Genomic DNA, 25,898 nt, shown 5'->3' on the forward strand with positions numbered 1-25,898 from the left:
AAGTGCTGGGAAAGTTTAGAAGATGAAATATATTTGATTAAAACTCACTGAGCTCATTCTTTCCCCGAAGTTTTTTGGTCCATACTCCTGTCGATATGACACCACTGGTTCCCATTCCCATTTGTACTTGATAGAGAAAGAGCTGAATAGGTTGTCTACGTATCAAGAACTTTTCCATTAAAGAAAATGGACTCATCACCATCAAAAAATATTTTAAGCATCACTAGGGTGCTGAACATGCTATACAAATTAGGTACGTTGAGGTCCATTTTTTTTCAAGGTGTTTTCTCAGAGCATGATCTGGTTTTATTTGCACCACATCTCCATGTAGCAGCAGATGCCATGATCTGTATTTTCCAAATGAATATTATAAGATTGAGAGAGAGGCTGAATGATCTACCGGTGGTCAGTTAATGAGTGGTAGAATCAAAACTGGAAAGATGGTCTCCATCGGGGACCATTATCTACAGCTGGTTAGCTCACTTAAGCTGTTTTGGCAATGAGGGAGAATCATAAGCTCATTTCCTTGATAGAATGAAGAAGATTGAATTTGGTGACAAAGAGATGATGAGTGACTTTGGTGAGAGAGCAGTTTTGATAATGGCTGCATTATTTACCTACATTTTCCAACTAGCATCTGATGACAAGGCTTACTGCTTAAGAAATACGGCCGATCGTTGGTCTTCTCTTCTCCTGGAATACCACCTCCCTGCAGATGGGTCCTCACGAATATTTTTTGTGAAGGATACTTAGGTTATAGGCCTGCTACAGTGATTTTGTTTTGTTTTATTTTAATTGAGGTGAAATGTACGTAACATAAAATTAACCATTTTTAAATGGGCAGTTCACTGGTATTTGGTATATTCACAATGTTGAGCAACCCCTGCATCTGTCTATTTCCAAAACATTTTCATCACCCCTAAAGGAAACCCCATACCCATTAAGTAGTTCCTCCCTATCCACCTGCGGCTGTGTTTTATAAACCTTTAATTTTATCATATACACAAACTTGCATATACATACATTCATACTATATACATCTATCTGTCTGTCTGTCTGTCTATCTACCTACCTACCTAACTACCTAGAGATTGGAAAGTTCCTGACAGAGGATCTAATATGTCCTAATTATGTAAGCAAAGAAGTATATATTTAATGGATGTTTCTCCATCAGGAAAATGAAAAAAGGAAACATCCTTTGCTTCTTTTTAAGCTTTCTGTATATTTCTCTTAAGTTCTCACCAGTTAGTAATTTATCAAGGAAGAAAAAAAAAGATAGTAATCAATTCTAAGACTTTTATTATGTGAAACTGCTGTGTTCCTCTTCTTACAAGAGAAACTTTCTCATTATGTTCTTCAACATTGAGAATTTTAAACTGCTTCCTTTATCTTAATAGTGAGCAATCATCTGGATTTTACATTTCTGTTTTGAAGATTCAAAATGATTGAACAAAGTAATTTATTTATAAAAGGTTTCATTCCTTGGAAAGGAATCAAAGGGGCATTCTTACTGTAATTTTTATTGTTAAAGAAATTACTATTGTTTATATTTATTTATACCTTTGTTATTCCAGAAAAACATTTGAAATAGCCAGTAGCAGAGCTTTAAACTGTGTATCTTTAAAATTAAGAAGAACTAGATCGCATGCAAAAGTGTCTGGAATTTAAATATTAGAGAAAGTCAACTGAATTGTATTTTAAATGTGCTTGAAGATATGACCTATTGATTGTTGGTCACTTGGTCTTCTATTGCCCAGTCTTAAAGGTTTTTTTTTAATAACCCTAGCCTAATGGAATAATTTCCTTTACATTTCCTTTGCGTAAACGTTTAGCACAAACTATACTCACTTTCATACATTTTCTAGTTGATTGTTATACGTCTGAAATCTACCAGCTAGCTTCTAATGAAAATTCTGGCCTCCTATTTTATTTATTTATTTATTTTTATGTACCAAAGCATCTAGAAGCTCTGCTGTGAGTTAAGGCAGTGAAACATTGCTGGTTGATTTTACCTGAAAGTTTGCCCTGGGTATGGGGGAGGGGCAGGTATCTGAAGGGATAAAGAGAGGTGGCTGATTGGACAGAGAGGTTGACAATTTGCATACTTCTCTTTTTTTCATTTCACTCTGTGCCACAGAGTTATACATTTGGTAATTATTTCATGCTTTTGTTTTTAGTTGAAAGTACTTAGGGCCATACGTTTTGACAGAAAAAAAGATCATTTGTACTTTTTTCAGCTTTGTGAAAGGGAGGATGGGATAATAGTTTTACAGTGTACCATGACAGTGATTCCTGTTCAAAACTTTACCAGATTGGAAACTCACTGTTCTTAACAATTCTCTTGGTAAGCAGAAGATGAAGGCATCTGCTTGAAGCACCCAGTGTTAAGTTTGATGCTTCAAAGCCCAGCCTAGAATTCATCTTTAACTGTACTCAACGTTAGTAGATATAATTTACTAATATGAAAAATTGATCTCCAGATTCTTTAGACCATAGGTGATTTGGAAGGATATTCTGATCAAGTGCTAACAACTCTGATCTGGGATTTGCAGTGAAAAGACCCAGGTTAAACAACAGGGTCCTACTGTATAGCACAGGGAACGATATTCAATATCCTGTGATAAACCATAATAGAAAAGAATATGAAAAAGAATATATATATATATATATATATATATATATATATATACACACATAACTGAGTCACTTTGCCGTACAGCAGAAATTAACACAACATTGTAAATCAACTATATTTCAGTAAAATAAAAAACTTTTAAAAAAAATTTCACACAATAGTATATGAACAACAGCAACAAAAAAGACCTAGGTTATAACCTTTCTCCTGCTGTCCTACAGTCATTTGACTACTGGGAAGAGAAGGTGCTCTCCCAGCTTCTGTCTCCTAATGTATAAGATGGGTGGGATGGTTGACCACTTGGGTAGGCAATCAATCTCAAAGTGATTATTAAATAATGTAATGGATGTAGAAAGTCTTTGTAATTTAAAATACTTTGAAAATATCAACTTTTTATGATGATTAATCATAGAATTTCACCAAATTTCCTTTTATACAATTAAGCTCAAGGTCAAAGAAGGTGTATCTAGAGAAGTACATAACCCCTTTTGTGAACTGTGTTTTTTTTGAAATTTCCCCTTGTCCTAATATCTGTTAGAATTTTGCTCTCACCATCTTTCCCTTCTTGTTTGGGTCTCTGCTTTTGAAAGTGTGTCTTTCTGCTTTTGTCTGACACAACCTTCTTCCTAGTCCCTCTTGCTTCCAGGAAGGAATGTGTACTTAGGAATGATGGCCCTTTGGCCGTCTGCGCTGTACAAACACAGCCCTAAAGACACTGGAATTGGAGAAATAGGAATGGCATATTTAGGGTTGCACAAGGTCAAACTATAAAGTAATCAGCATTTTTCTCTGGTGCTGCTTTCCCTTCTGGTAAAGCCCTCTCTGTACCCTCATCCCCTCTTCACTTCCCTCTCATTCTTAAAAATTAGTTCCTGGGAAAAGATTAGAGACCTTATCACATCAAAGTGTAATAACTGCTAACAGACTATACAAGCATTTCCCAAGACGGGGGATGATTGGAGGTGTGTTGAAAAGTGGGTTTGTGACGTGGAATTATTTCCAGGGAAGTAGACTTGTAACTCTTGTGGTATTGTACGTTGACTAAGGTCTGCTGCAATGGTATTTGTTTACCCCAATAGTGACCAAACTTATTTGAGCTTAGATCCCTTTTTAAAAATCACACCTATTAACATCCAGTGAAGGATGTGAGCTCTAGTCCTCAGACATCAACCTGTGACCTTGGGTTCAAAGGGAAAAGGGTGGGAAATGGTCCTCTTAGAACCCTTAAATATGGATCGTTAGAGGTAATTGACTCCACTTTCGAAAGACAGCTCAGCCCTAAAACACATCAAGAAGTGAAATGTACTAAAATCTATTTTGGCAGAACCAATGACTGTTTATCTTTCTCTGTGTTATGATGTTATTCTTAGGTTGACTTGTATCTTGTGTGCGATGCGTTTATTCATTCATTCATGTGTGCATTTAGTAACTACTGGGGCCTATTCTGTGCCAGGTACCACACACACACACATACACACACACACACACACAATCACACCTGCACATTTTTTCATAACACTTTTTTAAACTTTATTGTTTCTGTGATGGACCATCCTCAGCAGGCCTTCTTAGCCTTCAGCAGAGTATAGAAGAAACAACAATAATCAACATCGGAATAAACCTAAAATTAATTTTCTTCTTTATTGTGGAATCATGTAATTTGTTTTCATCCTGAAAACATGCTGCCCTCATTCAGTTGATGAAACCATGTCATCAGAGGTCACAAAGCTATTTATTGGCAGATATAACCAACAGTATTTTGATGTTCCAATACCTCCTCATGGCCCCATAGTTATCACCTAAAAAGTAAAAAAGCAAACAGTTGGTAGTGAAAGAGGAAAAAATAGTATTGAGATGGGAGCTGATCCATTAGAAATAATTGATAGTCATGAATTTGATGTGACAGCTGAGATAGAGATATAAAATAATTTAGTTACATCTGTTTATGATTGAAGATAACTAGAAATAATAAATCACATTCTTCTTAACATTACCTTTAATTTCTAATGAGCATTCAATAAATAAAAGCTTGGAAACAACTTAGGTGTTCAAAACATATTAAAGAGATGTGATGGGCTTAGTATCTACAATCTTTTATCTGTGCTGATCCTAAGCCTGGTCAGGAAGCCGGTTCCCCTGTGAATAAGTAACATAAGGATGTAACCAGGAAGAAGTCAGGTTTCCCCTGGACCAAATTTTACGCAATTAAGTAAAGTATTCCAAGAGATCTTTAGCCAGGTGTAACGTAATCAATTTAAGGCCTTCTCAGGGAGGGCCAGGATACTCAGAATGCTGGCAATGGGCATCCCCGTGATACACCACATTGAAAGTAATAGCAAACATACAGTGTCTGCTCCGTCAGTGCCAAGAGCAAGAGCAATACAGGTGTAAAAATAAAAAGACGTATTCGGAGCCAGAGGCTGGTACACATAGACGGGACTGTAGTCACACTTCACATGAATGCCTTAAGTAATAGTGTGCTGGGGGTTTTTTCATCAGTTTAGTATATTGGGCTTCCCTGGTGGCACAGTGGTTAAGAATCCACCTGCCAATGCAGGGGACACAGGTTCAATCCCTGGTCCGGGAAGATCCCACATGCCGTGGAGCAACTAAGCCCGTGTGCTACAACTACTGAGCCTGCACTCTAGAGCCCGTGGGCCACAACTACTGAACCCGCGCTCCACAACTACTGAAGCCCACGTGCCTAGAGCCCGTGCTCCACAAGAGAACCCACTGCAATGAGAAGCCCGCACACTGCACGGAAGAGTAGCCCCCGCTTGCCGCAACCAGAGAAAAGCCCACACGCAGCAACGAAGACCCAACGCAGACAAAAATAAAATAAATAAAATAAAACAAATAAATTTATTTTAAAAAAATAAATAAAAGTTGGGCAGAGATTTCTATTAAAAAAAAAATGTTTAGTATATTGGTATTTCGTCACCACTAAACCCCAGTGTAACTCTCAGCAGATTCTTTGCCTCTCTCTGTTTTCAGTACTGTCAAACAAGAGTATCAGGTCCTGCTGCTACATGGCTCAGCTTCAGGTCTGAAAGACAGATGAACGGTCCTCCTTGTAGTAGTGCACAAGAACTTTCTTTGTGCTCTGCTGACTGAGGTCATCTTGTGTTCTTCTCTTTGGGCCAAACAGCATTCTCAGCCCCTTGTCTGCTACATGGCCATAGAGTATGTAAAGGGGATCCAGAATTCTACAAATCTGGGTTTAGGTAGGGGTCTATGACCACCTTGGAGAGAAGCCCCTTAGCGATCAAGAGATCATGTTAAAGCTCAAACTCCCAAACAAGATGACATGATTTTGAATGTCAGTTTTTCCACTTAACTAGCTATGTGACTTGGAGCAAGTTACTTAATGTGTCTATGCCTCCAAATTCCTTCTATATAAAACTGGGATGATAAAACAATAGGGTTAGTGTGTCAAGACAAAATGAGGAGATGTACAGTTTTGCTGGAATAGTGTCTGGCATGCCCTAAGTAAATTTAGTGTTAGCTATTTTTTATCACTGGCATCACTTTGTCATGCCAACAGTGACAAGAGCTTGGACTGACAGGCATTGGGACCAGATCCCTTTCCAGTTCTAGAGAGTGTTAAGTTATAATACCATAATAAATTGTTTCTTTTCTTTGTTTTTAACTGTTAACTCCCTGCATAGATCACTGAGATGGCTGCAGAATAATATGTGAAAACAGCTTAAAATCTCAAACGTTCTATATCTATGATATATCCCAATATCATGTGTGTGATACATCTATGATATCATAACAGAGTGAGCCTAATCATACCTATCTTCGCAGTTTTGCTGCCTCATGTTTGCAGTGATAACACACTGATACTTGTAAAATACTTGTAAACTAATGGGACACTGTGTAGATTTAAATCACAATAATATTGCTATACAATTATTAGTGGTTCTTAGTTTTTTTATTTTTAATTGAAGCAAAGTTTTTTTCCTTCCTTGTAAATTTTTAAGCTACACAGAGTCTTTTTTAATAGGTTGAAATTTAGAGATTTGAAAAACATACTGCAACTAGCTATATTTAAAAACATATTGCCTTTTAATTTGAAGAAAGGAAAGAACAAGGTAGAACTGTCTGGCCATAAAGAACGTCAGGTTGGGACTTCCCTGGTGGCGCAGTGGTTAAGAATCCGCCTGCCAATGCAGGGGACATGGGTTCAAGCCCTGGTCTGGGAAGATGCCACATGCCGCGGAGCAACTAAGCCCGTGTGCCACAGCTACTGAGCCTGTGCTCTAGAGCCCGTGCTCCACAACAAGAGAAGCCACCGCAATGAGAAGCCCGTGCACCGCAACGAAGAGTAGCCCCCACTTGCCACAACTAGAGAAAGCCCACACGCAGCAACGAAGACCCAACACAGCCGAAAATAAATAAATTAATTAATTTAAAAAAAAAAAAAAGAACGTCAGGTTTTTTTGTAGCTCTTGTGGTTAATAATGGGTCCAGCTCACTTTTTTCCTGTGTCATGGCCGAGCTTGCGCAGGCTGAGTGTGCTGGTCGAAAGTGCATGGGCTACAGTCTGCCCATCCTGCGTGCTTCTGTGCTTCTGATCCGTTATAGATCACTCAGATCTCTGCTTCTCCTTTCTGTTGCTTTCTCTTGGGTCTTTTAATTTCTTTGAGTTACACAATTTGATAGATAGAGATGCAAAGAAGGGAATTAAAATTCTTAAAATTCTATTACTTAACATAGAAAAGGAAATTTCGTGGCTGAGAAGGATAAAATTCTTGGCTGTAATTCACTTGTAGAGTTTAGCTTCAGATTTAATATACTCATGAACAGATAATCAAAACTCAACTGATATTCGGAAGGGTAGAAAAGTTATATGTAGTATTTGTCATGGAGTGTTTGGATATATGCTCAGAATGACTTGTGTTCTAAATATATTACATACTCAAGGAATTTCTTTTAGGGGGTTCATATCCATATTCTTTTTCATTTGTTTTTTTGTGATGCACTATGGTAGAGTGAAGACAGGTCATTGCTGTTAGTAGAAATAAAATATTAATATCATATACATGAATGGTACATTTTATACATGTCTAGATAATTGTGATTTTTTTTCAGACTACTAATAAAAATAGTTTGAGGAGTAAAACTCATTTTACTGGGAGTTACTTTATGGCACTTAGAACTATTTATTTAATTCCTATAAAAGCTTCAAGTGATTGAGATGGAAATAAAAGTTTCACAATTGCAACAGATTATACCTCTGAATTTTTTTTCATGTATAATTAAATATCCATCTATTTGTCAATATACTGCAACATTTATGTGTTATCTCTAAACTTATTTCCTGTTAATGTGATAATAATGCAAAGTGGCCTTTAACCATCATTTGGAAATGAAATAGGATCTTTTTCCATTAGTAAAATATTCCTTGACTTGGTAATATATACTGAAAATATATCAGATGATTATTTTTTATTTCTGTAGTTGGTTTTTGTTTTTCTTTGCACTGTTGGGTTGTGTATTGCCTTCTTTTTAATACTCCTGAGCATTATTCACTGCCTGTAAACCTTATGACAACTTATTCAACTCTGTTACTTGTATCTGCTTGTTAACCTTTTATGCCGTTTTACTACCCATTGGAATATTTTAGTTATAAAGTTAAAAAAGACTTTAGGAAGGAGAGTGCCAGGAGGACCGGATGAGAAGTCAGGAGCCCTGGGCTCTGTCCAGGCCCTTGGGTAGGGCATCACTGCCCTGTAGCCGTTCTTTTCTCTTACTGTGACCCATGTCCTTCAAACAATAAGAGTTGAGGTCCAATCCAGTTAGTTGCCTGAGTAGTGAGCTGATCCCCCTACAAGTACTTTTCCCCATTAGATGCTGGGAAGCATCAATGCATATGCCTAGGTTCGTGAATATCAGTGACACACCATAAACTCTTGGCATTTGAGTGTCTAACTGTCACATTTTAGAATATTTGTGAAATCTCCCAAGGTGTGAGCTACTAAGTCAGCCTCGCCAGCACTTGGACATCTGAGGCATAATTGTGCTTTGCTATTTTCTACTCATTATGGAGCATACAGTAACTCTCTTTAAGGATCTGAAAGTCTCAATTACAATGTTTCAGTTATTCTCGACTGGTTCTCTTTGGAAATATTTATTCAGAGGGTACTTGCAGATCGCAAAGAGGTAGTAATGTTAATGAATGTTAAAGGTCTACTGTACAAGCCCAGTGGCTATCACCCAACCCCACTCAGTTACACACCTCATGATACACGATCTATAACCACTTCCCTTTATCCCCTCCAGAGTTCAGCTTCCCACTTTGGGAAGAAAGTAACCAACATATATTGGTTTTACTGTCAACATGCCTTATCACGTTTTATTTTCTTAAAAGGTAATTATGAGACCCCACAAGAATATTTCTATTAAACCATGGCCAAAGTACAGCCTTGTGTTCATAGCTAAAATATCTTTTCTTTTTTGCCTCTTAAGATCAAGAAATTGTTTTTTAATGGAAAGAACATAGACTTTGATGACTAGTTCGAATCTTTCCTTTACCACTTTGTGAGTTTTTAACATGGAAAAGTGGGTTAACTTTCCTGAGTCACATTTGTCCAGATAATTAAAAAAAAAAAAATAGCAGCACAACATTAACACAATTATCTGATTTTTTTGAATGCTTAATAAGTGCCAGGTATTATTCTAGTTGCGTTTATACACATTATGCCTTTTAATTCTCACAAGGATTTGGCATACCAGGCACTGTCATTCCCTCTTTACAGCCAGGAATCTGAAGACCAGAGAGGGTAAAGTAACAGGTCCAAGGTTGCCTAGCTCATAAATGATGGAACTGGCACTCAGACCCAGGCCTGTCTGGGCCAGTGCATCTGACCTCTCTACCATCCTTCAGCTGTGTGAAATAGGAATGATACTATTAATAATGTCCATCTTGTTTGATTATTATGAGGATTAGAAATAATGTGTATGGAGCTCCTGGCAGAAAAGCTATTCCACAAGAGGCCCTGAACAAATGGTAATCATTGTTATTTTTTAAAATCTCCATAAGTGAAACTGACATGCCAAGACAGATAAAAATGAGCACCTCAAAGGGAAAAGGTAGAATATGCATTCTACTCCCTTCATTTTGTTCGTTGGTTTGTGTGTTTGCTTGGTTTCCTTCTTTTCTAGTAGACGGAGGTTCTATTTCAAAGAATGTGTCACATTGTTTCTTTGATGGTGGCACAAATGATAATCAGAACATTGGTTGCAACAGCTAATGTACCATAGTAATACATCTCAAATTACAACAAAAATTAAATCTGTAAAATGAGAACTTTTAGAATTTTTATTTATTCAGGGTTTACTGTTATCTAGAGAGCTCTGTTAAGCTCAGAATTTCTGTATTTGTGATTTTGTTTTAAATTCAGGACTGTAGGAGAAAAGATAATGGTGCTAACTTTGAATATTAACTAGCTATTAGTTTTCCATGAAGCTTTTTTTTTTAATTAATTAATTAATTAATTAATTATTTTTTGGCTGCGTTGGGTCTTCATTGCTGCACCCGGGCTTTCTCTAGTTGCACAGCGAGCGGGGGCTGCTCTTCGTTGTGGTGCGCGGGCTTCTCATTGCTGTGGCTTCTCTTCTTGTGGAGCATGGGCTCTAGGCGTGCGAGCTTCAGTCCTTGTGGCACACGGGCTCAGTAGTTGTGGCGTGCAGGCTCTAGAGCGCAGGCTTAGTAGTTGTGACGCCCGGGCTTCGTTGCTCCGCGGCGTGTGGGATCTTCCTGGACCAGGGATCGAACCCCTGTCCCCTGCATTGGCAGGCGGATTCTTAACCACCGTGCCACCAGGGAAGCCCTTCCATGAAGCGTTTATTAAACAAATAGTTCACTCAAAGGGCTGTAGCCTTTGAGCTTGAGCCAAGTTTCTCCATTTCCAATTTTGCAACAAAAATTTCACACTTCTTTAGTTACTCTTGTGGCAGGAACTGGAATGCCAAAGGTCACCTTGATCTCAGATACCTTATCAGAAGAAAACTAAGTGTAGATTTTTGTTTCCCTTTAGTCTTTCCTCATGTTTCCTTGACAGAGTCACTGCAGTACACTACAATACAAGCTACAGTTTGGGATTTGTATTTCATTTTCCATTGGACTGATTTTCTTGTGTTAGTCATTTGAAGATATCTGCGGTGTTTGTTATTGTTCTGTTAAATAAAAAGCTATTTTCTTTAACAAATGTGTAAGTCATCTTTCTGTTTACCTAGGGTATAATAATTAAAATTAAGTGGGTGTGAGCTTTTCTTATTGAATTTAGTATCTCTATTAAATACCTTCTTGCAACCCGTACTTTTAAGTCCTTTGAGAGATTGGGAAAATAGTTGACTGAAATAAAATAATGAGGCAGCTTACTGGTCATCCAGGTTACTAAAAATTAAAGCATTAAGGATAAACTGAAGTGATCACTCTGTTTTCACAAATATCATCTTATACTTCCACCAAGATTTTTAAAGAAAGTAACCATTAAGTAGTAGAAAATAAAGAGTAATCCATAGTTGCCTATCTTGAGCAGTTGCTTTGACCGTTCCATTATTGAATTTTCTTATAATTAAAATGCGGGGGACGGGTTTGAGCTAAATCTTTGATTCCTTCTACTTTAAAAAATATAGTTCTATGTGGTATTTATCTATATAAACAAATATATAGAGCACTTACCTTAAAAATAACTTCCGAATGAGAAAGATGAAGTATATGAATTAAGAGGGAATAACATTGTACCTGATCAGTTATAATATGAAGAAAATTTATAAAATATACAGAAATTGCCCTTTTTAAGAAGCTATAAACAGTGTTCGATTTCTTGTTACCAAAGGCTTTCACCTTATCTAAAGAATCTTAATTTGGCTACACCAGAAAAATAGAAATTGTGTGGTATGATATAGCCTAAAAACTTTTTTAACCCCATAGATATTCTTTTTCATGCAGGCAGTATTTCTGAATTAGGGATAAGTGTTCTTATTCTCAGATCTTTCTGCTTGATCATAATTTACAGTCCAAGTAGCCTCCTTATATGAGCAAAATTACCAAAGATTTGTCTTTACCTCCCCAAAGAGGTATAAAATAATTCTACCCAAATCTGGGAAAAAGATGAATCTTGTTAGGTGCCATCGAATTGTATGTATTCGTTGTACTTATGTGATAATTATACTACATGTTTAAGGGTAATGTAGTAGAATACGTAATTAAAATTATATATTATCCTAAAAGAATTTATTTTGATCGTTTTAAAATAGAAGGTGATTTAATAATATGGGAGAGTTTATTTTCAGTTTTATAGTAAGTATATTGATTTCTGAAATTTGGGAGTAATACATAGTATACTTAACTTGTATTAATACTGATTGACCGGGAACCTGTCAGACTAATAGTCTGTAGGTATATTATAGTTGTTTGTGCTCATTCTGTCATTAGAATGAGATGATCTAATTTTCAATTTCCCCTTTCCCTAGAAGGTAATATTTTTTTCATCTTTTAGCCTAATCTCAAGACCTCTAATACATTTAGTAGTATTTTCCAAACTATTGGTCAGTTGTATCATTCTCAAGGAAATACTGGGTTTTGCTTGATAAACTTAGGGTATTGATTTGCTTTGGGATTCCTGGCTTATGTTTTATTCTTTATCCCTAAGAGATACTTGAAAAAGTTTTCCCTTTATCGTAAGCCCTGTAGAAATAGAAACAAGTAGCTGTTTACACATTTAAAATATGACTAAAATTTAAAAATCAAATGAAATCTAGCCCAGGAAAAATACAGGGCTTAGATTCTTTCATGACTTAGGAAGAATCCTTGTTTTTTAAAGTGTGCAAGGGTTTTTCTGGTTTATTTTTGTTTTGTTCAGTCTCCAGGACCTCCCAATTTCAAGGGCACTGTGGGGCATATGTAGCATTTATTTGATGTATGCATGTGTATGCATATTTTCCCGCATCTGTCTCTGTGGCCCTATCCTTTGTGAAATCCTAAACCTCTTATTAGCGCTTAGTTCGTGATTCTTGGTGTTCTGAGAGCAATTACATAATTTTTCTCAGGGTGTTTATTCCATGTGCAAAAAAAAAAAAGAATGGGAGTTATTTTTTGGTAACCCTGCAGTTGCCTTTTTATTGGTGGATTTCTTTTTTCTTTTCCTGTGACCTGTGAATATCACCAGAGGTTCACTGCCAGTTTTGTGAGCCGCCCGCTTCAAATTGGAGGCAGGAAGGTATCCATTTTCATCAAGAGGATGACAGCGTTTCAGTCTCTCCGACCATCTGGAGAGAGGAACTTTTGGAGCAAAAGGAAACGGGGATTAAAAAAAAATTATATTTAGCAGAAAAGGCAAGGGGGAAACCCAGTGAAAGTTAAACTATACCTTATGAATGTGTGCTTTTCTACTGTACTGTCTTCTTTAAAGCAAACACAAACAAGAAAATACACAAGCCATTTTTATAAAGGACTGGTTCCCCAAGTCTCCTGAGTATTAGTAAACGAATGTAAGTAAATTAGGATTTTGGCAGTTTTTTAAGTTTATTGAACATACAAAGATAATAAGAACTATAAATGAGGGTTTTCCTCCCCCTTCATGTGTACACACTGATTGTCGGGGTCTATGTAGACCTGGGCTTTTAATGGCCCTTTTCATGCATCTCTACAAAAAGCTAACACTATGGGAATTTAATATTCCAAGATCTGTTTGTCACTTTCTGCGATCTGGAGAGTGCATTCATGTTATCTGTCTTTTTTGTCTCTCTGTCTCTCTTTCAATTTTAATTGAAAAGTAGACAAAATGGGAGAAGCTTGAGGCAGGTGTTTCTCTTTTTACCTTTTACATGCTCATGGGCCATTTGTGTTAAAAAAAAAAAAAAAAAAAAAGAATGCTTAGGCTCCCAGGACAACCCTATGGGTATTATATAATATATTTACAACCGGACATAGTTGTCAATATTCTTGCCCGTAACTGGAAAATATCACACCTGGTTTTCCAGTCACACAAACCTACTCGGCCTTTTTTTGATTTTCTGTATTCGGAAAGGGGCAGTGTTTCCAGGGTTTGGTCAGATCTAGGATGGACGTGGTAGAAATTTTGCCTTTTCTGCCTGCTTCTTGTAAAGTCGTGGGTGGCAATGTCCCATTGACCATGAGATGCTTTGGTCCAGGCAGCAAGCAAAACTAAACGGGCTCTTGTTCCCCAGGTTTATGCTCCGTCAGCCAGCACTGCCGACTACAATAGGGACTCGCCAGGCTACCCTTCCTCGAAACCAGCAGCCAGCACTTTCCCTAGCTCCTTCTTCATGCAAGGTAAGACACCACCTCTTCCGAGGGGAAATCCACGGGTCTTTTCATGTCATATATGGGACAGAAGAGGGCTGCTCTGTTACTCAAGAAATGGAATAGGAGGCAAGTATAGAGCACTGAAGGTCACGCTCTGTTTTAGGAATTGAATTCATTAAAAATAAATTAATTAAAACTTCGCTAAGACTTATTTTTTAAGTGAAAGCCTCTTGAGAGATCATGAGTTAAGATTAGACTGGTTTGCTTGCTTAGAACAGATTCTTCTTGGGGGATGGTCTTCCATGACTGATCATTTCTGTGTCTTCACTTCCCGAGAACAGGATGTTTGTATGTTTAGAAGAGCTTTGGTTCAGTGTGTATTTTAAGCATCCCGGATTTAGCCGCCTAGAAACAAATTACCCTCATATATACCTTTATATAAAAATGTTGGACACTTACAATCACTTTTCGGCCTTTTGGCTAAGATCAAGTTTAGTATCTGTTCTTATCAGTAAAAACGTTGGTCACTTATTAATTTATAGGTAAGAACAAGTGTCCCATTGAAGATGAAGTGACCTATCTAAAGTCAGGAATATTATTTCATGACACAGCGAAAGCTCTATTCCAACATACTGACGGATTGAGGGCCCAAGACCCAGCTTTTTTCCCAGAAAAATATAGAAAATTACAGGTTCGTGGTAGATAAAGTGTATTTAATCCATTTAATTGTCCAGTGTATTTAATTCAGTGCACATGGATGTGTGTTCCCCGAGCTTATAATCTCACCCCTGGTAATACAGCTCTTTCTGCTGCTTAGAAAGGACCGAGATGGTTGAAATGATGGCAGCTGCTTATGAGAGGAGACCGTCCAGAGGATGCAACCAAGGCTCCATCCCCTATACCCCTGGGACACTTATTGTCAAAATGTGGTGATCTTGTTCCCAGGTTAATACTCTGAAATTCAGATATGGGATTCACCAGGAACCCCTGTATGCAAACTTTAACTCTTTTTGCATTGGCAAAGTGCCATGGGATTTCCTTCTTCGTGCTCCTCCCGGAAGGACCATGTCACGGGAAGGGGAACCACTTGGGGCAGCAAGTCCCAGGGAGGTGGCTTGGCATCTCCCTTAGATTACAGTGGACATACTCAAAATCGTTCTGTTTCAAAGGAATTTGTTTCCTTTCCCTTCAGAGCGTTAGCTCTTTTGAGTTGTTAGTTCACATGTGAAATTCCATGGGAAATCTATAAAATCGAATCGAATGGGTCCCTCGGGAATAGAGAGACTTGGTTCCACACGTAATGGAGCTCCTGTTGACCAGGGTCTTTTATCTTTGTGAGCTGTCCTCGATGTCCCTTTCTCTCCAGGGGAACAGCAGGTACGTCACTTGGGTGTGTTCTGTGCCATGACAGAAGGTGTATCCCCTTCAGCTATAGATAGCAGCCACTTGGGCACCAGCGCCTCTCTGTTATGACCAGTCAGCGCCTCGAGTATGCTTCCACTACCGGTGCTTATAGAGGTTGCCAGCTCAAGGACTCATCACTCAAAGCTGAATTTCATTGAGAAAATTGACAGAAGGATAGATTTCTTCTGTCTGCCTTCAGGAAGGTCACTTGCTTAAACCGTGCACACTGCAAGGAAAGATCAGGTTGAGTAAAGCAGTAGACTCTTCTCCATAGCAGACCACGCAAACGACGGGGAACCAATTTGCTTTTCTGCATATGAATTACCCAAGAAGCAAAAAAAAAAAAAAAAAAAAAAAATGTTTTTTGAGTTGACATTTATGATGAGCACAATTAATTTGCACACATCTAATTCTATTCTTTCAAACCCACATTATGCCAAGATCATGGGATGTGATAAATATTAATTTACTGTGAAAAGCATAATTTATGTAAAATGTGTATTTTTGTAAGTCTGCATTGAGTAGCGTGTCTGTGTTAACAAATCCTAAATGTATTTCCATGTAGGGCATCATGTCAGAATGTTTCAGGAGACTCTTGTTCAATGATAGAGATTCTCAATTTATTTGCCATGCATGTCATCTCTTTGAAATGTCAGTGGTCTTAAACTTCGTGTTTGAATTTAAGATGACATCTGAACTTCCACAATCTCAGAGCTAAATCTGAAGTACATGAATAAGAACTTTTTTAAAAGTCTTGTGTTTTTACGTTATGATTACAGAAACAGTACGTCGTGATCCCATTTCACGTCCGTGTCCTTCAGTAAGGGTCCGCAGTGCCCTGAGAATTCAGGTCTTGAAGAAAATACAGTTTAGATGAAAGATATTCAGAGACTGTCAGTAGCATATTTTAAACCCACTATTGTGTGACCTCTTATTTTTAACTTTAGCTTCCACCTTCTAGTTAAAACTCTTTAGTTGTCAAAATCACACACATGATTTTGCTTTCATAGTTCTTAAGACATCTCTGGATTATTCCTTCCTGCCCTGAAACCATTCCAGTTTTCTGAATTCTAACTTCTGGGGTGAAAAACTCAGGGAAAAAAAAGGCTTTATGAAATATAGTGTCAGATTTAACTTGCCTACTGCCTACATTTTCAAAAGGCCTTTTTAAATAACATGTAAGGTGAAAATAATCTTATTTTCAAGGGAGCAGTGCCTGCCATACAATTAACACCTAGCTGATGGCCTTGTATATATCTGGCATTTAATAATTTTTGTTAAACTATTGAAAGAAAGAAAAATTGAACTGAGCAGTAACATAGATGCTCTGCTCCCTTAATCTGAGAAAACCAGACCAAACAATAGCAATCTAGTAGTAACTTCGAGGCCAGTAGGCCCAGAGAGTAAAAGAAAATCTGTAGGAATATTTTTAATATGGTGTTAATAAAAGATTAACTTGGTATTAAAAGATACTTCATATAATTTCCATATAATTTTAAACCTCTTTTTAACTCATAGTTTTATAAAATTCAGAGGCTCTCAAAATTGTCCTTACCGTAATATCTACCTTATGACATGTGTGTACCCATTCAATTGCTACTGAAGGCTTAAGATAGCTATATAACTATATACCAAAATACAAACATTTAAAAAGAAGTCAAAAACTCAGAACTATATACATGAGATTCCTCTTTCCTACATACCAGAATGTAATTCCAACTTTAATTCCATCTACTCTGTATGTCACAAAAATGAAATCCAATCTGAAATCAGAGATATTCTTTTTCATTATTACTTATTTCTTCATATGCTCTCAAAACTTGTAAGCTTGCCAGCCCTGTAATATCTCAAGTGTTTTATTTTCACCCCAAAATTTAGGAACAGTTTAATTTTTTAGTTGGTTTTCATAGAAAAAAAAAAGGAGACTTCTAAGAAATGTTTTCTTTAGCATTAGCTACCTTGCTGTCTTGACATAGTTCTATGTAGAAATATGTTCTGTTCTCTTACAGTTAAATTTTTACTAAGAACCCTTTAACTCTGTTAAATATTTATATTTGTTTGGCAATATAGAGCCACTTGGGAAAAAATAATGAGACTGTCTTCTGATATAATCAGCTCACCAGCATAAAGATGAATATACAACAGGCAGTCATTTTCCAGGATATGAAAACACCCTGCTCTATAAGGCAAGGCTGAATGCCTCAGAAAAGTCATGGTTTTCTTTGTCCTTTACAGATGGCCATCACAGCAGTGACCCTTGGAGCTCCTCCAGTGGGATGAATCAGCCTGGCTATGGAGGAATGTTGGGCAATTCTTCTCATATTCCACAGTCTAGCAGCTACTGCAGCCTGCATCCACATGAACGTTTGGTAAGGCAGACTCACTTGGTAATGGGGACAACACAGCTAGTTTCGTAAATCTCATCCTGTCTTTGCATGCATGTACACATGGACTCTATCAATGAATGTAAAAACGGCACACACCCGTTACTCTTACGGTTGTATTGTTCCTGCAATCAAAGACATAAACGCAATCAGATCACCTTCATAAGCCATATTCTCTTTGTCGCTGTTCTTCCGTTTATTGCGTTTTGTTCTGTGCTTTCTTTATCACAGTGTCGTCTTCCCTTGGTACATAAATACATACTGTATTTGAGTTGCAGAATTTTAGGGTTTTTTTTGGTTTTTGATTTTTGGTGGGGTTTTTTGCTGTCTGTAGTAGTGAAGGATATACTGCAGGGGGCAGAGTGATAGCCAGTGGACTTTGAAAGTAGATGATAACACATCTCCCACGGGCATTTCCATTTCCCCTTGACCGGCTTCTGTAGCTGGTGACAGCTTTGAACTCTTGTACCACACCTGAAGGAAAGCGTTCATGTTTCCTATACACTTCCCATCAGTAACAGTGACCATGGGGTTTCTATTTAGATCAGATTCCCAATTTTCAGTATTTTAGCTATACTTCCATACCCTCCAATACTATACTCATCCATCCTAGTATGTGTCTTTATTCTGGAGGAAGCAACGCATCAGATATTTTTCTAACCTCAAAAACTACCACAGCCCAGAATCCACTGATGAACTTAAGTCTATCACTAAATGGAGGAAAGAGTACTTCTAGATCATGAGTTAGGTTTGGGATGCAGGTAATATGGGACCAAGTCTCTTGCACAGTAAAATGGCTTTAAAAAATGTATGAACCTCTAATCTTCTAAATGCAGAAGAGTATGAAAAATCCAGTTAGTGGTACTTATATTACTACTCTCCATCTTGCGATGTGCTCCTTTTTCTTCTGCTAATACCCAGGTTTATGTTTCTTTCTCTGTTCTAATATAGGAGATAGTACTTTCTGGATTTCTGTCATCTTTATTCTCTTTTGCTCAGTCACCAGAGATATAGAAAAGGTGACATATCCTATTCTGATGACCGAAAACATCCCAGAGGTTAAGATTTCCGATATCCTTGCAAATATCAATTTAGTTAGTCCTAGTGACAGAGACAGTGGGAGGTCAGTTAGCTTATCCTCAAATGAGAGATAAATGATGGAGATGGAATTGACCTTTTTTAAATCATCTCTCAAGTTTGAATGTGGAAATCACAAACTATCTTAAATTTCAGCACATTTTCAATAAATAGCAGATGATTTACTTTCAAATTTCTTCTTCTCCCACCTCCTACTTAGAGTCATTAGCATGAAAGCTTAAAGAAATAGCTCTTATTATTATACTAGAATTTCTTCTTGGCTAACATTTTTATTTCGCCATCACCATTTTGCACTTCTCTAAAGAACCCATGATCAAAACTGTATGTGTCCTATGGGCAAGGAAAGTTTTGATTACAAATAAAAGACTTGGGCACTGTACTATATGTTGGAATTTCCATTTGACATTTATTTTTCTTCACTTCTATGTTTCTTTCTTCCTTTCTCTATCATGCTCTAGAACTTTGACTTAGGTGGTTTGATTTTTATCCCAATCGAGTTCACTGCATGGGGGAAGCATGTTGAAAATGCGCTCAAATGCACAGAAAATGTAATTTTAAAAAGGAAACCAACTACACCCTTTTAGAAAAAAGTTTGCTGAACCAAAACAATATTATCAACCAGGAGGAAAGATCATTTTGAAGGAGTAACCCAATAGGTTGTATCAGGTGCTATATTTGTAATGTCATTTATCCATCTCAAAACAGTTTTATTCTTAACATGATCAGTTAGCAGATCTTAGAGATGAGGGGTTTTGTTTTTCAGAAGGGCAAATGAATTAGGTCTCTGGTAATGTATCCTGATGAATTTCCTCACTGATAGGGAAACTATTGAATGATTATATCTAACAATCATTGTGATTTCAGTAACTATTCAAAACTCTCTTGCCGAAGTGACTTTTAAAAATCTGATACTGATTGAGAATCATTTGAGTATACAGTAGGTGGTTAGTTACCTTTCACTTGAAAGTAATGGTAGTTCCTTAAAATTTTCATCTGGAGCTTTTGGCCAATTCTATACTGAGCAAAGGAATAGTTTGAGAAAAAGAAGAAAGCTTTCCTTGGATTACTTTGGGTGTAATTTGGCCAAATTAGTACGTCTCTGAAGGTAGCACATTTTAGAAACATTATTGCCTTTATCACTTTATACTGTGTTATAATAGAACATGTAATCACAAAGCTTAAAATCCACATATATCAGTAGCAACTGTCAAGTCACCCATTTTGATTCTTTAAATCCCCTTAACAGTTTCAGCCTCTACAGCAATCCCACAGCTAATCACTACTGTGTCACAGATACACATGCAAAATCACTCATAAGAAAGGAGTTTGTGGTTAAGCTTTGGGATGGGTTGTTGTAGAAGACTTAAGTTTGGAATGACTTGGCAGAGTTGTTTTCAAAAATAGAATAGAATCCCTGCAGTCTGGCATGGGTTAGGCATGGTCTTTGTACCACAGAGTGAAATAGTCCTGGGAGTCTGGGATTTTAATATAAAGGAAGTGCTGTTGTCTTTTATTGTTTGTAACATAAACCCTTACTCCAGTGATTCTCACTGGGGGTGATTTTGCCCTACTGGGAACGTTTGGTAATCTCTGGAGACATTTTGGGACGTTACAACTCGGAGGAGCGTGGTGCATATAGGTGCTGCTGGAATCTAGCGTACAGAGACCAGGGATTCGGGAAACATACTACAATGCGTAGGAGGAACCCCCCTACACCCACACCCAACCCCTGCCAAGCAAAGAATGATCTGGCACAAAAGATCAACAGTGCCAAGATTGTGAAACCCTGCTCTAGCCCCAAAGTTTGACTACTTTATTCTTAGTATATGCTAACAATTATATTTTCTACTTTGTGAATTATCAACCCATACGTTGATAAAAACATCACTCATGGAAACATTTTCAACACTTACTCTGTCAGTAGACTCCAAATACACTATAATTGGGTATCATAAGTAAAAATAAATAAACAAATAGTGGGCATGTAAAACCATAACACTTTGTCATACTTCCCCTTTCCTTTGCCTTTGTGGCAAGCAGGGTAGACAGTATTAATAACTGGAGTAAGAAAGACTAAGGGGCGCGCTTATAGTTGATCCCTAAATACTCTTAAAGAGACATTATTCACATATCACTAATATTTTCTGTGGTGTTTTTATTACGTCTTTGAGTGACAATAGTTGTCAAAATCCTTTTCTTTGTAAAATAATCTAGTTATAAATCTCATTAACTTCTTTTCAGCATCTAATTTTCTATGAGTCTCTAAAAATTACTGATTTACATGGGTTGCATTGGTTTCCCCATTAAAATCTGTGGGGAAGAACTTTTCTGTTTATTCTCTGAACTCAGTAGTAACCCTTTGTCAAATCCTGAATTACTGCCCATTTTACACCAAGTTGAAAGGGTCTAAAAATCCTCACTGATGCAGTAATCTTTTTCCTGTCTCATCCTGTCATTATTGTAGCTATTTAACTATTTTTCAAAATGCTTTTTCCTCTGTTTTGATTTTTGCAAGCTTGGGACTGATTTATAAGGTTTCTCTATTCTTCAGAAACTCAGCATGGAATAGGACTGGGTAGAAATGAAATCAAACCATCTTTTTTACTTTTCTTTTTCTTTTTCCATAGTCTGTTTCTTTTTTCCACATTATTATAGTCTTTAGCTCTCAAGCAGAAATAGCTCTTCTAAGTTTGGTCGTCCATGGCTTATCCAGTTTTTTAGGTCAGTTGTACTATGGAATGGGCCCACTCTATCATTCTTTGGAGAAAATTTCGTGGACTACTTGGGGTATTCTGTAAGTGCCAAGTAGAAATGAGTTTAACACGTGGCCTAAGGAATTTTTGGTCAAGCAAAGATGTCCATGAAATTTAAAAGTTTGAAAGGCATTCTTGGGAACTTGGAATGGTTTAAGGGCATCGTCCCAACTTTCTCACTGAAGTTATCCTTTCCGTTGGACTATTTGGAGTGTGCAGAGGTAGTATTTTCAAAGGCATCTGCCATGTCATTGGCAAACTGACTCCAAAATGTAGATTCATTTTCTAAACTGTTTAGTTGTCTCTCAGATAAGTAGCATTTCAGTCCACTATTTGTTAAACACGAGCTGGTAACCAGTTGTTCTTTGTTCTTTGTTCATAGGTTGAGTGTGTTTAGCCCTCAGCCACAGGTTGTGGGATGCGGAGCTATGAGCTCTATTCCCTCCCCTTGAAGAGTTTACAGTTTCAGTGGAAATGCTCTTGAAAGAGAAAGCATGGAAAAGCAACATTTAATTAAGTGTTTAATGGCGCAGTGCAGAATGTAAATGCATTAGGGATTCAAAGAGACGAGATTATGAAAGAGTTGGGAGTAGTAAGGGACCCTCAAGGAAGAGATAGAACCCAAGATGGGCCTCACGAAATAACTAGGGGATCCCAAGACACAGGGTGTCCACACTTTAATCACCCCTGACTTTCAGCATCATATTCAATCTCTAATTTCAACAGAATCTCCAATAATGATATAATAAAGATCCGTAGCCCATTAATATACTACATATAAAGAAAAAGTATTCTATTTTAACTTAAATATTTTTCCTTTACATGTCTGTAATACATTCAAATGCCTATGAGAATAACTTTTTTTTTTGAGAATAACTTTTTAAGCTACTTTTTTGTCATGAAAAAGAAAATAGCTCCATTTTTGTAAATAACCATGTTTTTGTAAATAACCATGTTTCTGTTAGTGATCTGCTGATTGTACAGCACTTACAGGCACTGTGAGATGCCCCAGGAAAAGCAGCTTATTTGGACAACTAGTATGATAGTCGAACCCAAAGCTAAGCCTTAAAGTAAATGATTCTGTAAAAGATGATATTCTTTTTTCATAGTCAACTCTATGGCAGATTGCTAAGGGAGAGGACCTATAAAGAAAGAAGTAAAATAAGTCATTCTCCGTTCATTTGTTTCAGTGTAACTCAACATAGTCATTGATGTAAGGCTTTATGTATTAATGCTTTAGAGAGATATTTAATCATTACTGCTTTTTAAATTTTTCATTTACCATTTTGTTCTTGCTGGAGTTCAGAAAGATGATCCAGTTTGGCAGGAAGAAGATTTGAGACTGGTTATTCTTGGTCAGTTCGTATTCAGAAGGTCAGGATGAAGTGTAATGTAAACCCTGTGGGTCATGGTGGTGTTTTATTCATTATATTATGGAATCTTTCTTACTTGATCAATAAGCCATACAGAAAAGTAATAGTGGTGGTGGTCTTTTATGTTGCTGAAGTCCTAGACATGCTTTTAAGCAGTAATTTTTATATTTAGAGATCGTGATCATTTCTCAAGGTCCAGCATTGCCATTATATTCCTCTAGATTTGATGCAAACCCAAACCAACTATGTCTTTGTATTTTATTATTTGAAAACTGAAAGCTGTCAGAGCTAAGCAAGATGTATTCTTGGATATTTTGAAATTCCGAGGGCTGTCTCCATTGCAAAGCGAAGAGTTCTGAAAGAAGTGTTGGAAAACTAACCCACTAGATGTTTTGTGATTAAATATGGCCTCCTTTTTCTGCTTCTTGCCACAGAGCTATCCATCACACTCCTCAGCAGACATCAATTCCAGTCTTCCTCCGATGTCCACTTTCCACCGTAGTGGTACAAACCATTACAGCACCTCGTCCTGTACGCCTCCTGCCAACGGAACAGACAGTATAATGGGTGAGTCTTGGAAACGCCAGTTCTGTTGCCGACAACCAGTGTCAGGGTTTAATAATCAAGGACCTCTCCCCACCCCATCACTGAACAGTAATCAAGCAATGAATTTTTATCACATAACCAAATGAACAGACGAATGAACCAAACACAAACTGTCATTGGCTTGACTGTAATCACTTTTTTTGTCCCAAGAAACTGAAATTTGGCCACTTTCTCCATTGTGAGTGATTAGATCGAATAAAGGTTTAAATAGACCCAAACGACCTTGCTTCTCACACTCTCAGACAGCTAACAAAGTGAACTTTACTAAGACGAACCATTGAAGATTCGTAAGATAGAAGGCCTAATAGCTCTAAATAGGAGTTCTTGATCGCTTCTCAAGTTCCAGTCGCTGTGCAAAGCTTTTAACCGTAACACACCACTGTCTTCTGAAAACCAGCTCATGTGACATTTATAGATGGTTATTAATAACTAGATAGCTTCACCCTATGGAGACTGTGTCATCGTTGAGTCCTCCAGAGGGGACGAAGTGTTTGCTGACTTATGGGAGAGGAGATGCCCGGGCATCAATGGGCCAGAAGTTATTTGTTGCTTTTTCTCAGCGAATTCACTGATCAGTTAAGACCCAAGCAGAGTGCCTCTATCAAATAAACTGAGCCATCATCTTCTCAATCTTCGTGATGTCCATTGTGGTCCTCTCCCTAGAATGGATGGTTACCCCACCAACACTCTTCTCTTGAGGGAAGAGCTAGGCAGGGCATCCAGCTGCCCCTGGAGGAAGAGTCCGGGTTAGGGGTGAGGCAACCACCACCTTCTGATTCTGCCTTTGACAACCCTGTCATTCAGATGAGTGGCACAGTCTGACGCTTCAGGGTCTTAGTAAAACCTCAGACTTCCATTGGTCGCCACCTACTCTGGCTCTAGCTCGAACCCACCCCTAGCTCGGCCTTACGATCACTTCTAGTGGGTCCAGTGAGTGATGAGAACACTAAATGTACATTTTATAGAGAAGAATGTAGGACAGAAGAATACTGCTGTTTAGTCTCCTTAGCTCTTTGCAGTTTTGTTTTGTTTTTTTTTTTTTTCATTTTCTTTAGATAGTCTCTGGAACTTGTGGAAGTGGCATGAATCACTTATGAGGGGGAGAGTTTTTGATGAACGAGAAGAGATGTGTTTTGAAATGTTGCAAATATAATTCTGCCTAAATAATACACTCCCTGCTTACTCAATAATATACTTCACACTTGAGATGAGCCATCTAGCAGCCCTTCCCTTTGCCGCCATGTCTCACTAAGAGGCGAATTTAGGAAAGAGTTTCCATTTTTGTAACTTTCATAACAAAGCCTCTACCAATGCGTTGCATCAGTTTGACCTTGGAGAGCTATGGGCAGAGGTCGCGTGGGGAAGTTTTGTTAGCTATCAATGCAGTTTTGGCAGATCCGAAAAACAAGAAGAAAGAAAGAAGTGCAGAACTGAAAGAGTGAGAAAAGCATATTTCACTTCAGTGTGGTTTGACAAATGGAAAACCCCTTTCTGCAGTCATGAGGTCTAGTTATAAAGAAGGATGACCGGTCATTCATCCTCTTACAAGGCAGATTTCCTGTCTACTTATGGTTTGAGTAATTTTCTTTTTTTAGGAAGGTACAAAGGTAGAGCAAAAGCTTGAGTTGAGGAAAGCAGACCTAGGCACCGTTTGAAAAATGTTGTATTGACTGATTTGCCAAAGTCTTTTTTTTTTTTTTTATTTTTTTAATTTTTGGCTGCGTTGGGTCTTCGTTGCTGCACGCGGGCTTTCTCTAGTTGCGGTGAGCCGGGGCTACTCTTCATTGCGGTGTGCAGGCTTCTCATTGCGGTGGCTTCTCTTGTTGCAGAGCACGGGCTCCAGGCATGCAGACTTCAGTAGTTGTGGCACATGGGCTCAGTAGTTGTGGCTCACGGACTCTAGAGCGCAGGCTCAGTAGTTGTGGCGCACGGGCTTAGTTGCTCCGTGGCATGTGGGATCTTCCCGGACCAGGGCTCGAACCCGTGTCCCCTGCTTTGGCAGGCGGATTCTTAACCACTGGGCCACGAGGGAAGTCAGGACTTGGGGAGAAAGAGATATTATGGGATGGTATGATTATCCTCCATGAGCTGTGGTCAGCAGAGCCACGACAAGTCTCAGTGGGAATGGAATTTGCTTTATTTAAGCTGATTGGCTCATCACTGGCTTGTAGATGAACAGGAATGTCTACTCTCCTTCATTTGGTCTGGGCGGTTAGGGCAATAGTAGGTGATTTCTACATACTAATGGGCTCAGCTACATCCTAAAGATGGACTTAAATTTTTATCCAGACCAAAGGGCCCTGTTTAAGTGGAGGGGGGTCTAGACAATAATAAAGGAGCTATAATTTTCAAAGGGAAAAGTGT

The 25,898-nt window shown here is 37.9% G+C and overlaps 1 protein-coding gene and 1 pseudogene across 29 annotated transcripts in view; both read left to right on the top strand.

Annotated features, from left to right (window-relative positions):
* Window positions 1–25,898, top strand: part of TCF4 (transcription factor 4) — a 356,728-nt gene that overhangs the window by 286,102 nt on the left and 44,728 nt on the right. For all 29 annotated transcript variants that reach the window (XM_007191942.3, XM_028168974.2, XM_057526284.1 and 26 more), the window contains 3 exons: window positions 13,838–13,943; window positions 17,556–17,689; window positions 23,363–23,495. In XM_007191942.3, coding sequence (XP_007192004.1) covers window positions 13,838–13,943; window positions 17,556–17,689; window positions 23,363–23,495 — 373 coding nt within the window. The remainder of the gene's footprint in view (window positions 1–13,837; window positions 13,944–17,555; window positions 17,690–23,362; window positions 23,496–25,898) is intronic.
* On the top strand, window positions 14,377–14,549 carry LOC114239112 (U2 spliceosomal RNA; annotated as a pseudogene).

The sequence above is a fragment of the Balaenoptera acutorostrata genome, chromosome 13 (genome assembly GCF_949987535.1).
Source record: "Balaenoptera acutorostrata chromosome 13, mBalAcu1.1, whole genome shotgun sequence".
Taxonomy (NCBI): domain Eukaryota; kingdom Metazoa; phylum Chordata; class Mammalia; order Artiodactyla; family Balaenopteridae; genus Balaenoptera; species Balaenoptera acutorostrata.